Consider the following 15,059-nt stretch of genomic DNA (forward strand, 5'->3'; position numbering starts at 1 on the left):
GTTTCCAAGGAGTGGCTGGTGGATTCGAACTGCTGACCTTTTGATTAGCAGCCGTGCTCTTAACCAGTGCACTACCAGGCCTCCAAATGTTAATAGAACTGCCGAATTGCCATCTAAAAAGGTTGTACGCATTTGCGTTCTCAACAGCAGTGTACAACAGTGGCATTTCCCAGCCCCTTTGACACATTTAATATTATCAACCTTTATTATTTTTTGCCAATCTAATACATGAAAAGTGATATTTCATTTCATTTGTATTTCTCTGATGACCAGTGAGGTTAACCTAACCATTTTTCACATGATTACTGGCCATTTATTTGTGTTTTCTCTTCTGTAAATTGCGTATTCACATCCTTAGTATTTCTCTAGGTAAAGCTTATCTTCTGCTTACAATGTACTATTCTGGGTGCTCATTCTTTGTCACCTGTGGCAAACATTTTCTCTTAAGCTGTCGATCGTCTTTCATCTTTGTGGTGTTTTTATTTTGAAGTGATTACATCTGTCTTTGCTTTTATTATTGATTTGTTTTTGTTGCTCCTGTTTAAGGTCATAGATATACTCCTCTTTATCTATTTGTAAAAACTTTATGAGTTTTTTAATGATTAGTTCTGTAATCCATCTGGAATTTGTCTTGGGGATCTAACTTTTTTTTTTTTCCCCAAATGACTAGCTAATTCTCCTAACACCGGTCCTCCTTTCTCTCTGTCATTTTCTCTCTCTGTCTCCACATACACACACACACACACACAGACACACACACACACACACAGCGCAACACTGGGTAAAACAAGCTGAAATTCTGCATGATGTGTCACCCCCATCCCAAACTTGTGGTTAGGCCAGAGTGAAAATGCTGATTAAGAGAAAAGGTTAAGAGGATAGATTAAAATATTTCCCAAAAAAAGGAAAATGCAATGTTAAAGTGTTAATAAAAGTAGGAATTAATTTTTTTTACTATTAACTCCAGTTAGCAGCTGGCTTTATGAGTAGGTGAGCATGTTTTCCATTCAGACAGTTACTGATCATCCAAGTTATTGCCTCTTCAAAAAAACTCAATCAAAATTTCAGAATTTAATAGCTGTGAGCTTTCTGACTCAAAATTTATCCAAAAGAAGGCACAAAAACTCTTCTAAGAAATTAAGTCAGCTGTTAAAAATATATGTATAGTGAAACCGTGAGAGCTGGAACTCAACGGGACAGCCTTGTTTTCCCAGGTCTCAAAGGTTTTCCGCCTTTGACAAGGTGCAGTCTTACTACTTTTCTATCATTCTTTTTAGTGGATTTAGTTTTCGTGTATTTGAGTTTTCCTTCTCTGACAGGTTTCCACATTACTCAGGTTCTGGCTTTCACAGGTTTTACTATATATACTTCATAAAATTAATCACAATAGGATAAGACATGGGGTTCAGATCCAACCAAGATAAATTCTTAACTGATTTATGTACTTCTTGCCCACAAGTGGATAACCGCTCGTTAGTTGATTTACCACTTGCCGTCAAGTTGACTCTGACACATGGTGACCCCATGTGTGTCAGAGTAGAACTGTGCTCCATAGGGTTTCAGTGGCTGATTTTTCAGACGTAGATTGCCAGGCCTTTCTTCCGAGGCACCTCTGGTTGGACTTTTGGTCTAACCTCCAATCTTTTGGTTAGCAGCCAAGCACAAGGGTTACTTTGCACCACCCAGGGACTCCTTACTTGGTTTAAAAGACTTGGAATTACAATCATATTTGCCATCATTTATGACAGAAGACAAACCAGTTATTCTTTTCATATGTGGATTTTTATTGTTAGCCCTTGACGTTGACCACAGAATGAATGGCTTCTGACATCTGGACCTGTCACAGGTAGGCTCCTGGTTGCTGGATGTGATTAGGGGATTTGCTTTTTGCGTTTTCATCACCGCTCTCTCTGCTTATCATTCATTCAGGGTCCTTGGTACAAGGTTCAAGACAAAGAGGGCTGCGGGGTCACACTCTCTAACTGCCCGCCTGGTTTTTCTGCACACAGGTGAGATATTCCTGCACATCATCCGGGGACCCCAGGATGAGGGGCACTCGCTGGTGAATGGCCTCAGGCTTCACATCGAGCACGGGCTGAGTGCCCGTGGTGGCCAAGCCTCCAGCCTGCTCAATGATGTAGGCTACAGGATTGCACTCATACAGGAGCCGGAGCTGCGGAGAGAGAAACAGGGTCACGCGGACAAGCTTGCAAGTGGCCCTACGTCCCAAGCCATACCCCTAAAGCTTGAGGAGGAATTCAGGGTACTCAGTGTCCATTTGCATCATTAGCATGAGTATGTGCATGCACCTCTTGGGAGTGGGCCCCCTGAGCCCAAGACCCTGGACAAGGCTGGGTGATGCTCATCACATGTGCCTTTGGGGGTCACCTGTGGTCACGTGGCTGAGACCTGGATCTAACTGTCTTATGCCCTTTATGCTTCTGAGAAACCTGCCTCTTGACTTGGAAATAGGAGATCTGGGTACTTATTTCTTGCTGGTTTAGCTATGAGGCAAACTGATTCTGCAGGTCTAGTTAAAACAAAACAAAAACAGTTGCTGTCAAGCCGATTCCGACTCATGCTGACCCGGTGAGTGTCACAGTAGAACTGTGCTCCCTAGGGTTTTCAACGACTGACTTTTCAGAAGTAGATCGCCAGGGCTTTCTTTTGAAGCACCTCTGGGTGGACTGATACTACCAACCTTTTGGTTAGCAGCTGAGCCCTTAACCATTTACAATACCCAGGGACTCCTGCAGGTCTAGTAAGGAGCCATGGTATGTGAGGCCTTGCAGCAAGTAAGGAATCACGCCTGGAAGGGATCACAAAGTCGCCTTCAGAATGCTAGGCAGTCTCTCTGTGGATAACCACACTGGCTGGTATCATGTGGAAGAACTCTGTATATCAAGTTTCAAGTTGGCTAAATAGTTTGCCGGTGTTTGAACAGTCATGTCTTTTGGCCTCTTACCAAAAAAAAAAACCAAATCGATTGCTGTGGAGTCTGTTCCGACTCATAGCTAACCTTAGGACAGAGTAGAACTGCCCCATAGGGTTTCCAAGGCAGTAAATCTTTACAGAAGCAGACTGCCTCATCTTTCTCCCACAGAGTGGCTGGTGGCTTCAAACCACCGACCTTTCAGTTACCAGCCAAGCACTTAACCACTGCGCCGCCAGGGCTCCTTCCTTCACCGCCTTAGACTAAACCAAATCCACTGCTGTCCACTCCTGTAGGATCCTGTACTTCCCGTTCCACAGCAGTCAGCACACAGAGGCCTGTTTACCATCCGACTTCCTCTCTAGACTATAGGTTCTTGGAGGCAGGGAGCGTGTCCGGTCTTGGTTGGTCATTGTGCTGTCTCCATCGCTGGTAGTGCCCAACACAAAGAAGGTGTGCAACAGTGTGTCTCTTGCACGAGGGCTCCAGGTGAGGGCAGAAACAGGGGCTACAATCAGCTTGCACCCTGCTTGCCAAGCTGCGTAGAAGCACCCTGGGCCGAGCCTGTTCAAAGGGAGGAATACTTTCTCTAATTCATCCAAGGCAGCATGAAAGCTAGCAGGAGCCCTGGGCCCAATAAGTCGGATTGAATTGGAGTGAACTGAATGTCCTTTCTGGATCTACTTCTGTGACTATGTTGTGACTCCCCCCAGGCCCCCACCCTTTCCCAACACACACACACACCCATTACGCTAGACTCAGGGTGAAGTTCTAGCTGATGCTCTGCTACGCTGCCTCTGGCCAAATATCATATCATCTTCTCCTTTCTTCCTTCTCCCCATTTGTGCAAAATTTGTAATATTTTTGTTTTTTTAATCCTTTTCTATGATCACCTTACAAAATAGCTGAGCCAGCTCTGTGAGCCTTGTCCTTTCCATTCTTTTCTTCAAATTCATTTTGAAGGTATTTTTTTTTAAACTACTTTAAGAAACAGTAGTATCTTGTGCTGATTATTATATCAAAGAGTGGGAAAAATAGTTAAGACTCCACTGATATTTGGGGCTCAATTCTGCCATTTTGGTAGGACGTTAGAAGGTGCACTCACCCGAGACCTCTGGCTCTTAGCATAGGGGACAGCCTGGGCGGGCGCAGAGCAGCCCCAGAGCATGTGGACTCCCTTGGGTCAGCTATTTTTGCCCTGATCATCTATAGGAGGGACTGGAAGCCACGGCTTGGGCAGCCCAGCTGGCTGAGGAAGACCTGACCTTGACAGCTGGTAAACCAGTAAGAAAAAAACCTGTTGTCGTCAAGTTGACTCTAACTCATGGCGACTCCATGTGTGTCAGAGTAGAACTGTGATCCACAGGCTGGTTGTTCGGGTAGATTGCCAGGTCTTTCTAGCAGGTGTCTCTGGGTGGACGCGAACCTCCAGCCTTTCAGTTAGCAGCCTAGTGTGTTAACCACTTGCACCGCACAGAGATTCATTGGCAGCTGGTAGAGCTTTGCTTTTTCTTTCCTTTCTCTCTTGCCCTGGGGGCTTGAGGGGGTTAGGGTTTGAGGTGTCAGGCAGCAAAGCTCAGATTGAAGCTAATTTGCCTTTGTTTTCACCATGTTGAATCGGGGGCTTAAAAAAAGCTCAAATTTTTAGAGAAAACTCATAAAGCTTTCAGGAGCCACATAACTTTTATTCTGACTGTAGATACCCCTGCTCTAATAAACTCATCTTAAAACCAAAACACCCAGGTCTTCCTGGGGCCTTAGTCTTTAAGCCATATGATCTGTTTTTTTCTACAATAAAAGTTGACACTGCTATATAGAGACAAGCATACACAGGAGGACATGGGTGCACACACACACACGCACACCCACGTGCACACATGCAGGCGCGTGCACACCCGTGCGTGCGTGCACAAACACACACACGTGCACACACAGGTGCAGTCACAGAGACCATGGGAGCTAAAACATAGAAATAAGATACTGAGGGTACTTTCAATATGCTGGTGGTTATGGTGCAATCAACAGTGATTTACATATGGAAGTATACACGCCCATAGGAAATGTTTGGAGCCCTGGTAGGTGCAGTGGTTAAGAGCTCAGCTGCTAACCCAAAGGTGGGCAGTTCGAATCCACCAGCAGCTCCTTGGAAACCCTGTGGGGCAGTTCTACTCTGTCCTATAGGGTTGCTATGGGTTGGAATCGACTTGACGGGAATGGGTTTTTTGGTATAGGAAATGTTTATGCAATTATATGTGGATATTTTCTGACTGATTTACAATCATTTAAATAGTTGGTCTTGATGTTCTCCTCCCTGGAACAGAGTAGGTGGCAAAAGTGAGTCTATTTAAGAATGTCTACCTCTTCAACATAATACTCTGTGGAGTACTTTGCTTCCTGTCAGCATCTCTTTGGCAGACTCTCTGTGATACTTAGTTCAACAGGTTAATATACATGAGCTGAATGTGACTCGACAGCACACAACACCACCAACAGATGACACCCAACAGCTACAAACACTCACATGAAGAGAAATGCCTGACACATTCACTGGGTACTAAAATCTTCTCACTGGTCTCATGTCTACATTAGATCTCTTACTGTGGCTTTGAGTCTAACTTTCCAATAATTCAAATAGCCATGGCCACACTGAGGGACATACTCACATGTGGCAGAGAAACCGGCAGGACTTTTTTGATTTGGCTACTTACCTATGATTTCTGTGATTGGCTAAAAATTAGACACATTTCCATGGGAAGTTTTATTCAAGATCAATGGATTTGAATCATAAGCTTCCCATGGATAAAACCAGATGCCCTTGAGTTGACCTCAACTCATAGTGACTCCACATGTGTCAGAGTAGACCTGTGCTCTGTAGGGTTTTCAATGGCTGATTTTTCTGGAAGTAAATTGCCAGGCCTTTCTTCCAGGGCACCTCTGGATGAACTCAAACCTCCAACTTTTTGGTTAGCAGCCAAGTGTGTTAACTATTTGCACTACCCAAGGATTTCTCCCATTTGATAATACAAGTATTTTCTGTTTGATGTTACAAAGTTGCAGTAAGGTCTTCCAGGAGCTACCTTTCCAGAAACAGTGAATGAGTTCAGAGCAGGTGTCCTTATTCTGGAGTTTATAGACTCTCTAGGGGATCCTTGGGTGGACTTCAGAGCAACTGTGAACCCCTGAAAATATATGTAATGGGTGTATGTTTACATGAATTTTTTGGGGGAAGGTAGGTCCATAAGTTTCACTAGGTTCTCAAAATGATCCAAGACCAGTTGGTATTAAAACTAAAAATCAGACCCAGCATGTGGCAAGTGGGAGATAACCCAACTGACTTGTGCTGATTGATGGGAGTGAGGACAGAGAAAGTGAAGGCAAGTGAAAATCACCAATAACAATAAAGTTAGCCTTGCCCTTCTGCAGACCTTCTACCCCAGTCTCACAGTTCTCGAATGGGAAATGTGTGTAGTTTCTCTTCTCCTGCTCCCTCACAGACAGATATACGAGGGAGTGGGGCAGGGACCAAAGGCAGGTGTAAGGAGAAAGGGAACTCCAATTGGCTCACTGGCCAGATACTCAGCCCATGGATAGTGGAAAATTACCTTTCCCTTAGGACTTTTCTTGTTGGCTGGATACATGAAGATCCCTCCATAGACCAGGGTACGGTGCACATCAGCCACCATGGAGCCCACGTACCTGGAAGCATAGGGAGCACTGCCATCCTAGAACACAGAGAGGGAAGAGACAAGGTCCAATGGGTTTGGCAATCAGCTCCGGGTCACAAGTCCAGTTAATGCGGCCTCTGCCTTCCTGGCCCTCCAAAACATTATATACTTGAGCATTTCATTCATTAAAAATCCCCAAACACAACTGGTAATTAAACGAATTAAATATAGGATGACTTAAAGTAAGAGACAATATTCTTATAGCAATATTAAGAGAGCAGCTAACCAAAAAAAAAAAAAAGGAAGTATATACAAACAACAATTATTTGGTATCCCCTTCTTGGATTTATAGTATCTTTTAGCTTTGTGAGAACCAGACCTCCTTAAACAATGACAACTTTCCCACTTTCTGCAAGCAGTGTTTACCCACTAGCAAAAATGTTAGATGGCTTTAGAAATCATTCCAAGAAATAGGACATGTTAGTCCTGTGATGAAAATATTTGTTCAGAGAGAAATCAGTCAAGGGTCATGATCTTCCTCAAAATACACCATAGCAGGTAAGACGCAGTGATATGTGAAATTGCTCCTTTAGGCAGTGTCATGTACTGAATTGTGTCCCCCAAAAATATGTGTATCAATTTAGCTAGGCCATGATTCCCAGTATTGTGTGACTGTCCACCATTTTGTCATCTAATGTGATTTTCCTGTGTTGTAAATCCTATCACTATGATGTTAATGAGATGGATTATTGGCAGTTATGTTGATGAGAGCTACAAGATTAGATTGTGTCTTAAACCAATCTCTTTTGAGATATAAAAGAGAGAACTGAGCAGAGAGATATGGGGCCTCATACCACCAAGAAAGAAGAGCAGGAGGACGTGTCACTGTGCTGAGAAGCTCCTCAACCAGAGGAAGATTGATGACAAGGACTTTCCTCCAGAGCCAACAGAGAGAGAAAGCCTTCCCCTGGAACTGATGCCCTGAATTTAGACATGTAGCCCACTAGACTGAGAGAAGAAATTTATCCTTGTTCAAGTCATCCATTTGTGGTATTTCTGTTATAGCAGCACTTGATAACCAAGATAGGCAGGTTTGTTTTTCCCCCATTCAGTGACCCATCTGTTATTTCTTTGTGTAATCTAATAATTCTCTGGCAGTACAAGTGGAGACAGGAAATTCCTCAGTGCAGTCATCCAATGTTTTGTCTCCAAGGAAGTCTGGAATTAACTCAACATGGTATAAATGATGAGTAATGACCAGCTTAGACAAGCTTAAGAATAAGTATTTTGTTTGGCAAAAGAACTTTAGAGACTAAAGATTTAAACCCAAACTAGAATAATTCATGTATCGATACCAATAAGATCAAAGTTTACAAACTGGTGGCCTCTGGAGGTGTTTTGTTTAGAAATTATGCGTTGTTTTGTCTTTTAATTAGTTCCTAACATTTAAAAGTTGGGCAATTTCTCATAAACATCCAAATTTTGAAGAGCAGGCATTGTGTCCATGTGTGTACAGGTAGTGCTCTCCGTTGGAATGCTCTCAAATTCTCCAGGCCATGGGCCCCATCCATCCCTGTAGGCATGGGCTTGGCCACACCTGAATTGGATACTCCCTTCCCCATATATCCTGGTCTAGGAGGGACTGAAAATGAAAGGGCATTGACTACTAAAGGCCTCCAAGGAAAGAAAGAGGACCGGCAAGAGGCACTCACCCAGCAAGAGACTGAAGAACATCAAGGAAGGGCAATCAAAGGAGACACTGTAGGCAATTTCGAACCCTAAATATGACTAATGAACAAAATCAACGGAATGCAAAATCTGCCTGCTATGGATTGAATTATGTCCTCTCCAAAATATGTATTGAATTCCTGGCCCTTGTACCTGTAGATGTAACCCTGTTTGGAAATAAAGCTTTTCTTTTGTTATGTTAATGAAGTCATACCAGTATAGAGTGGATCTTAAACCTCATTACTTCTGAGTTATAAAAAGACCATATTAGACATAGAGACATGCACACGGGGGGAAACAGATGTCATGTGAGGATCATCTACAAGCCAAGGAACTCCAAGGAACCAAGGAACACCAAGGGTCACTGACAAGAAAGAAATCAGCTTCGCCAAAAACTTGATTTGGACTTTTAGCCTCCAGAACTGAGACAATAAATTTCTGTTCTTTAAAGCCACCCACTTGTGGTACTTGTGTTACAGCAGCCCTAGGCAACTATGGCACACATGAATAGACAGATCAATGGATGAGAATAGAAAGCCTAGAACCAAATGCAAATACACACAGGAATTTTGTTTACTATAAAGCAAAGATGTCAAACCAATGGGGTAAGGATGAACTACTCTCAGATTTTAACATCCCCTCTCCTGGATTTTCTATCTCATCTTTCTTTCGCCTTCTTCCTTTGGCCTATAAAGGCACTTAAGTATCTACCATTAAAAACAAACAAACCAACAACCCTCCCTTTCTTCCTATATCACCTCTAATTAACCAATCTCTCTTTCTTCTACTTTGCAGCCAAGTTCTCTTGAAAGAATAGTTTTTACACAGTCTCTACATTTTCCTTTTTTTTTTAAGACAACTTTAAAAAAAAAAAACCTGTATTGGTTTATTTCTAAACATGATGTAAGACAATATAGAAGACTATGCATTTTAATACCTTTTTGAAATCTAAGAAGAAACAGATTGTTATTAATAGTGATTATCTCTAGGATGGAATTGCAGGCATCTTTTTTTTTTTTTTTACTTATGATTACAGTTTTATTATAGCAAAAAGGATACAAATAAAGAGACACATATGGTGAGGTCTGAGACAATTCCCAATGAGAAACTTCCATCTCCCAAAAAGGAATGTGCTACCTTCTCATGTGCATTGGTATCTTTCACCAACCAGGAAGCCCATGGAGCTTCCATGTTCAGAGCCTTTACTGGGGGCCTCATTACAAAGGCATGACTGATTAAATCATGCCCTCCTTCTCTGAGGTCAGCTGATACCATATGGTGGGTCTTTCTGCCCTGGCTAGCCTCCACTTGAGTCACCTCACTAGCATAAATCCTCAGGTGTGATCTGAAGCTCTTATAGATAAAAGATACTTCAATCCCTGGGGAAATTCCAAAGTTATAGAGGTTATCTTTCAGGAACCAAGATTGAAAGCCAATTTCTTTAGGTAAAGTTAAATTATTTTCCCATAGCTACCACCTCGTAAACTCTTTTTTTTTGTTTGTTTATTGTTGTAGTTTAAGTGAAAGCTTACTTTTCAAGTTAGTCTCTTATACAAAAATTTATACATACATTGTTATGTGAGCCTAGTTGCTCTCCCTATACTATGACAGCACACTCCTTTCCTCTCCTGATTTCCCATGTCCATTCAACCAGCTCCTAACCCTCTTCTGCTTTCTCATCCACCTTTGGACAGAAGCTGCCCATTTAGTCTCATGTATCTACTTGAGCTAAGAAGCACACTCTTCGTGAGTATTATTTTATGTCCCACAGTTTAGTCCAATCCCTGTCTGAAGAGTTGGCTTTGGAAATTGTTTTAGTTCTGGGCTGACAGAGAGTCTGGGGGCCATGCTTTCCAGGGTTCCACCAGTCTCAGTCAGACCATTAAGTCTAGTCTTCTTACTAGAATTTGAGTTCTGCACCCCACTTTTCTCCTGCTCCATCCAGGACTGTCTATTGTGTTCCCTGTCAGGGCCGTCATTGGTGGTAGCTGGACACCATCTAGTTCTTTTGGTCTCAGGCTGATGAAGTCTCTGGTATATGTGGCCCTTTCTGTCTCTTGGGCTAATACTTTTCTTGTGTCTTTGGTTGCAGGCATCTTTTGTATTCTAACTCTGCGCTGTTCAATATGGTAGCCACCAGCCACGTGTGACTACTAAGCACTTGAAATGTGGCTAGTCCAAATTGTAAGTGTAAAATACACACCAAGTTTCAAAGATTTATAGAAAGAGAAATGAAGTCCTGATACATAGATGAACCTTGAAAACTTTATGCTGAATAAAGTCAGTCAGTCACAAAAGGACAAATATTCTATGATCCCACTTACATGAAATAGGCAAATGTATAGAAACCAAAGCTTATCAGCGGTTGTTATGGATTGAATTGTGCCCCCCCAAAATATACGTTGTAAATCCTAACCTGTGGTTATAATTCCATTTGGGAATGGGTTGTCTTTGTTATGTTAATGAGATAGGATTAGTGTAGGGTGTGTCTTAAATCAATCTCTTTTGAGATACAAAAGAGATTAAACAAGAAAGCAAAAAAAGAGACAGGGGTGGGGGGGGAAGAGAGATGTCAAGCCACATGATGATCCCATAGGAGCAGAAGCTCAAAGAGACAAGGACCTTCCCCTAGAGCAGGCACCCTGAATTTGGACTTCTAGCCTCTAAACTGTGAGAAAATAAATTTCTGTTTCTTAAAGCCACCCACTTGTGGTATTTTGGTTATAGCAGCACTAGATAAGTAAGACAGTGGTTTTGAGGGGAAAAGAGAAGTCTTAGCTTAGGGGGCACTGAGTTTCTGTTAATGGTGATAAAATAATTTGGAAAAGATGGTTGCACATATGATAAATGTTGAATTGGCAACAGTTTTGTTATATATATTTTTTACCACAATAAAACAAAATTTTAAAAAGACTTAGTAGAAAAAGAGAATATAAAATAACTTTAATATTTTTCTATTGATTACATGTTGAAATGATATTTTGATACATTATTTTAAAGAAAATATATTATTAAAATCAGTCTCACCTGTTTATTTTTACTTTTTAAAAATGTGGCTGCTGGGAAATTTTAGAAATTAATATATATGGCTTACATTAAACTTCTATTGGACAGCACTGATCTAGTTTGTGGATGGTTTGAATTTTTGTTAATAGTGAGCCTGTGTTGTTTTCACAATCAGAAACCAAAGATGTGTCCATTTTTAAACACAGTCTAATCTGCTCTTTTGATAATCCAGGAGTGATTAGATTTAGAACCCACTCTACTAAAGTTATGATCCAATTAACATAACAAAGAAACTCTATTTTCAAATACCATCAGATCCACAGTTATAGGGGTTAGGGCTCCAATACATATTTTGGGGGACACAACTTAATGCATAACAATGTGCTAACACCATACTTTTTAAATTATTGAGGCTAACAATGTGTTTTAATATCTGGTAGCGCCTCAATTTTTACATTATTATCCTCCCCCTTTTTAAAGATTTTTTTTCCCACTGGCTATACTTGCTTATTTTTTCATATGAACTTTGGAATCAGCCTGTCTAGTCCAAAAAAGGAAGAAAGAATAAAAACCTTGGTGATATTTTTATTACAAAGAATTAACTTTTAATTGGTTAATTCAAGTCTCATGGCCTCTTCCCTTCCATTCTGTAACTAAACTATATTTCCACCTTCGTTTTAGAGGTCCTCTCAACAGCAGAAAGCTGATGAAGAAAGATCATCAATGTGAGTGAGAGGAAAACAGGACACGCAGAGTCACAGAAGCCAGGCAAGACGGAAGATTTCAAAACAACAGCTGTGATCAACAATTTCAAATGCTCAGAGAGGACAAATGACAGAAAATTTTCAACTGCCACGTGGCAGTTATTGATAACCTTGACAAGAACTGTTTCAGTGGAGTTACAAGGGCAAAAGAAAAATTTCAGAGGTCTGAGGAATGAATGGAGAAGAGGAACTGGAGACGGAATGAATCACTTGCGTGTGTGTGAGTCTTCATTGCCATGCAGTAGTGGCAGGAAGGTGCAAATTAGGTGAGGGGTATGTTTTAAGATGGAAGCGATGTACGTTCATAGGCTGAAAGAGAATAATCAGTTGTTATTGTTAGGTGTTGTCGAGTTAATTTCAACTCATAGCAATCCCAAGTGACACAGTAGAACTGCCCCATAAGGTTTTCTAGGCTGTAATCTTTTATGAGAACAGATCACCAGATCTTTCTCCCTAGGAGCAGCTGGGTGGATTCGAACTGCCAACCTTTTGGATAGCAGTCAAGTGCTTAACCACTGCGCCATCAGGGCTCCTTGGAATAACCAGTAGAGAGCATGAAAATAAAGGAGAAGAAAGATGGCGCAAGAATAAAAAGATGAGCTTAGCACACAAGTAGGAAGATGAGCCTTGGACCCGAGAAGGTCATTTAAAAAGGGAAGGGAATGTCAGTATGTTTGCAGGTGCGGGATGGTGAGTTAATGAAATCTATTTTCTCTCTCAGCTAGGACCAAAGTGAAATATAAGATGGCTGAGAGGCACTGAGAAACCAGTAAAAATGGTGATCCACATTTGTAGTGCCACCATTTTGCCTGGTTATACTCCATTGTCCATGCATGGAAGTGGAGGTTCAACTGAAGACTAACCCAGGGTTGGTAGAATGTACAGGGATAAGGAGATAAGGGTGCATCAGAAGTAGGTGAAAGAGAAGTTGATGTCACCAATCACAGGATCTAGGGTGTCTGGGCAATCAACGAGGTCAAGGGAGGAACAAAAGACTAGGACATAAGGACATAGACAATACACAGGGACAAAGTAGAAGAGGAGCTATGATGAGCTCCATATCAGGATTAGAGGACATGGAGGTGTAAGAAATATGAAAGGTGAGAGGGCTGTGTTTGGAGAGTGCAATATGACAGTTATAACTTCATAAATGCAGCAACTCTAAGAGTTGGTAATACCTAGGGTTTAGCTAGGGAACCAGGTAGATGAATTGAAATGGAGATGAATACATCTGGAGTTAAGGAACTGTAAGAACTAGATACTGGATGGGATTCCCATGGACCCTGAAATCACCCCAGATGTTGGTAGAAGTCAAAGTGGAGAGAGATACTGAGAGTCACACATCATTTTGCATCAAAATACAGTGTGCACGCGTACACCCACACACGACTTAAATAAGAGTTTTACAAAAATAATTCTTATACTTACTAATGTCTATTCTATTCTATCCATCCCATTCCATTCTATTTTATTCTGTTCTGTTTCATGCTGGTCACAACACTACTAATGGGCGCTGGATCCAGATGGTCTAGATTTGAATTTCGGCTCTATCTATTATTAATGAGGTCACCTTGGACAAATTACTTCACTGTTTTGGGCCTCAGTTTCCTCATCTGTAAAATAGGGATTACAGTATTAATACTTACCTTGTAGCCCTGTTGGAGCATTAAATGAGCTATTATCAGAAAAAGAAGCCCCGGTGGCACAGTGGTTAAGTGCTTGGCTGCTAACTGAAAGATCAGCAGTTTGAACCCAGTAGCTGTCCCATGAGAGAAAGATGTGGCAGTCTGCTTCTGTGTAGATTACTGCCTTGGAAACCCTATGGGGCAGTTCTGCTCTGTCCTATAGGGTCACTATGAGTTGGAAATGACTCAATGGCAATGGGTTTGGTTTTCTGGTATTATGAGAAAAGCACTTGGAACAGTGCCTGACACAGTATATACTGGCTGCTATTATCATGACAGTAGATGAGTGCAATCAGGGATAGGCGAGACAGCAAAAGAGGCCTGCTCTTTCCACGATGGTAGAAGGAGAGGAGGAAGAAATACCTGCACCACTTCCTGTGTCCTAGAGGTATGAGTATGGGAGAAGGGCAGTCAGGACCCAAAGATCCTGTAGGGAAGCAATGGCCTCAAGGGAGAAGCAGGAATAGGGGGAGCACTATGCCAGCTCACAGTATTAGTGCTTCCAGAAGGCAAAACTTTGGGTGAAAGGTTAGCAGTGGGAAGACAAGCCAGGAGGTGAAAGGAGACTAGACCAGGGAGGGATCAACATGGCTTCAATTCTCAACACATAGTTCAGATGGTATAAGAGGCAGGTAAGCCAGGCTCAGGGAAGTTGCCATCCCTTCATTTTAATAAACACACGTGCAAGACATAAAAATTGTCCATCAAAAGTAATCAGCAGCAGTAAGTTCGGCAAAATGGCGCTCTAGGCAGAAGCACCATGCCGTCCCTCCACAGCAAAGATTCGAAAAACTAAGCCGAACAGAGAATACAACAATACTGAAATCCTAAAACATCAAATGAAGAGATAAAGAACTCAGCCAAGCACCAAATGGAGTGAGAAAACCGACAGAGAACTGAGAGCGAGGAGAGATTCATGCAGAGGTCCCCTACCAGCTACTGCAGCATGGATCCACCATCTTGGACTCCTATTGGAGACCAGCAAACGGGGGAAAGAGAAAGCAGCCTCACGGAGCGTCCAGCCGGAGACAAAACAACCGGTAATTTGCGGTGTGTGCTTTCCCACCCCCAACCCCTCTTCACCCCAGCTTGGCGTCCTCTGCTTCCCACAGCCACAGTCTCTTGATCGGGAAGCACCGGCTGCTTGGATTCCACACACACAAGCGGGCGGCTCTCTGGGTGCCATTTGTTGGCTGCTGGTGTTGCTTTTTTCCACTTCTTTTGATTTCTTCCTTGCCTCTTGCCATCTCCCCCTCCTTTCGCTCGAGTGCCTGGCTCC

The 15,059-nt window shown here is 42.2% G+C and overlaps 1 protein-coding gene across 1 annotated transcript in view; it reads right to left on the bottom strand.

The window, feature by feature from the left end:
* Window positions 1-1,770: 1,770 nt before the first annotated feature.
* Window positions 1,771-15,059, bottom strand: part of FBP2 (fructose-bisphosphatase 2) — a 70,637-nt gene continuing 57,348 nt past the window's right edge. The window contains exons 6-7 of the mRNA XM_004381322.1: window positions 6,535-6,654; window positions 1,771-2,173 (exon numbers count right to left, since the gene is read on the bottom strand). Of these exons, the coding sequence (XP_004381379.1) occupies window positions 1,979-2,173; window positions 6,535-6,654 (315 nt within the window). The 3' untranslated portion in view covers window positions 1,771-1,978. The remainder of the gene's footprint in view (window positions 2,174-6,534; window positions 6,655-15,059) is intronic.

The sequence above is a fragment of the Trichechus manatus genome, unplaced genomic scaffold (assembly GCF_000243295.1).
Source record: "Trichechus manatus latirostris isolate Lorelei unplaced genomic scaffold, TriManLat1.0 scaffold00082, whole genome shotgun sequence".
Taxonomy (NCBI): Eukaryota; Metazoa; Chordata; class Mammalia; order Sirenia; family Trichechidae; genus Trichechus; species Trichechus manatus.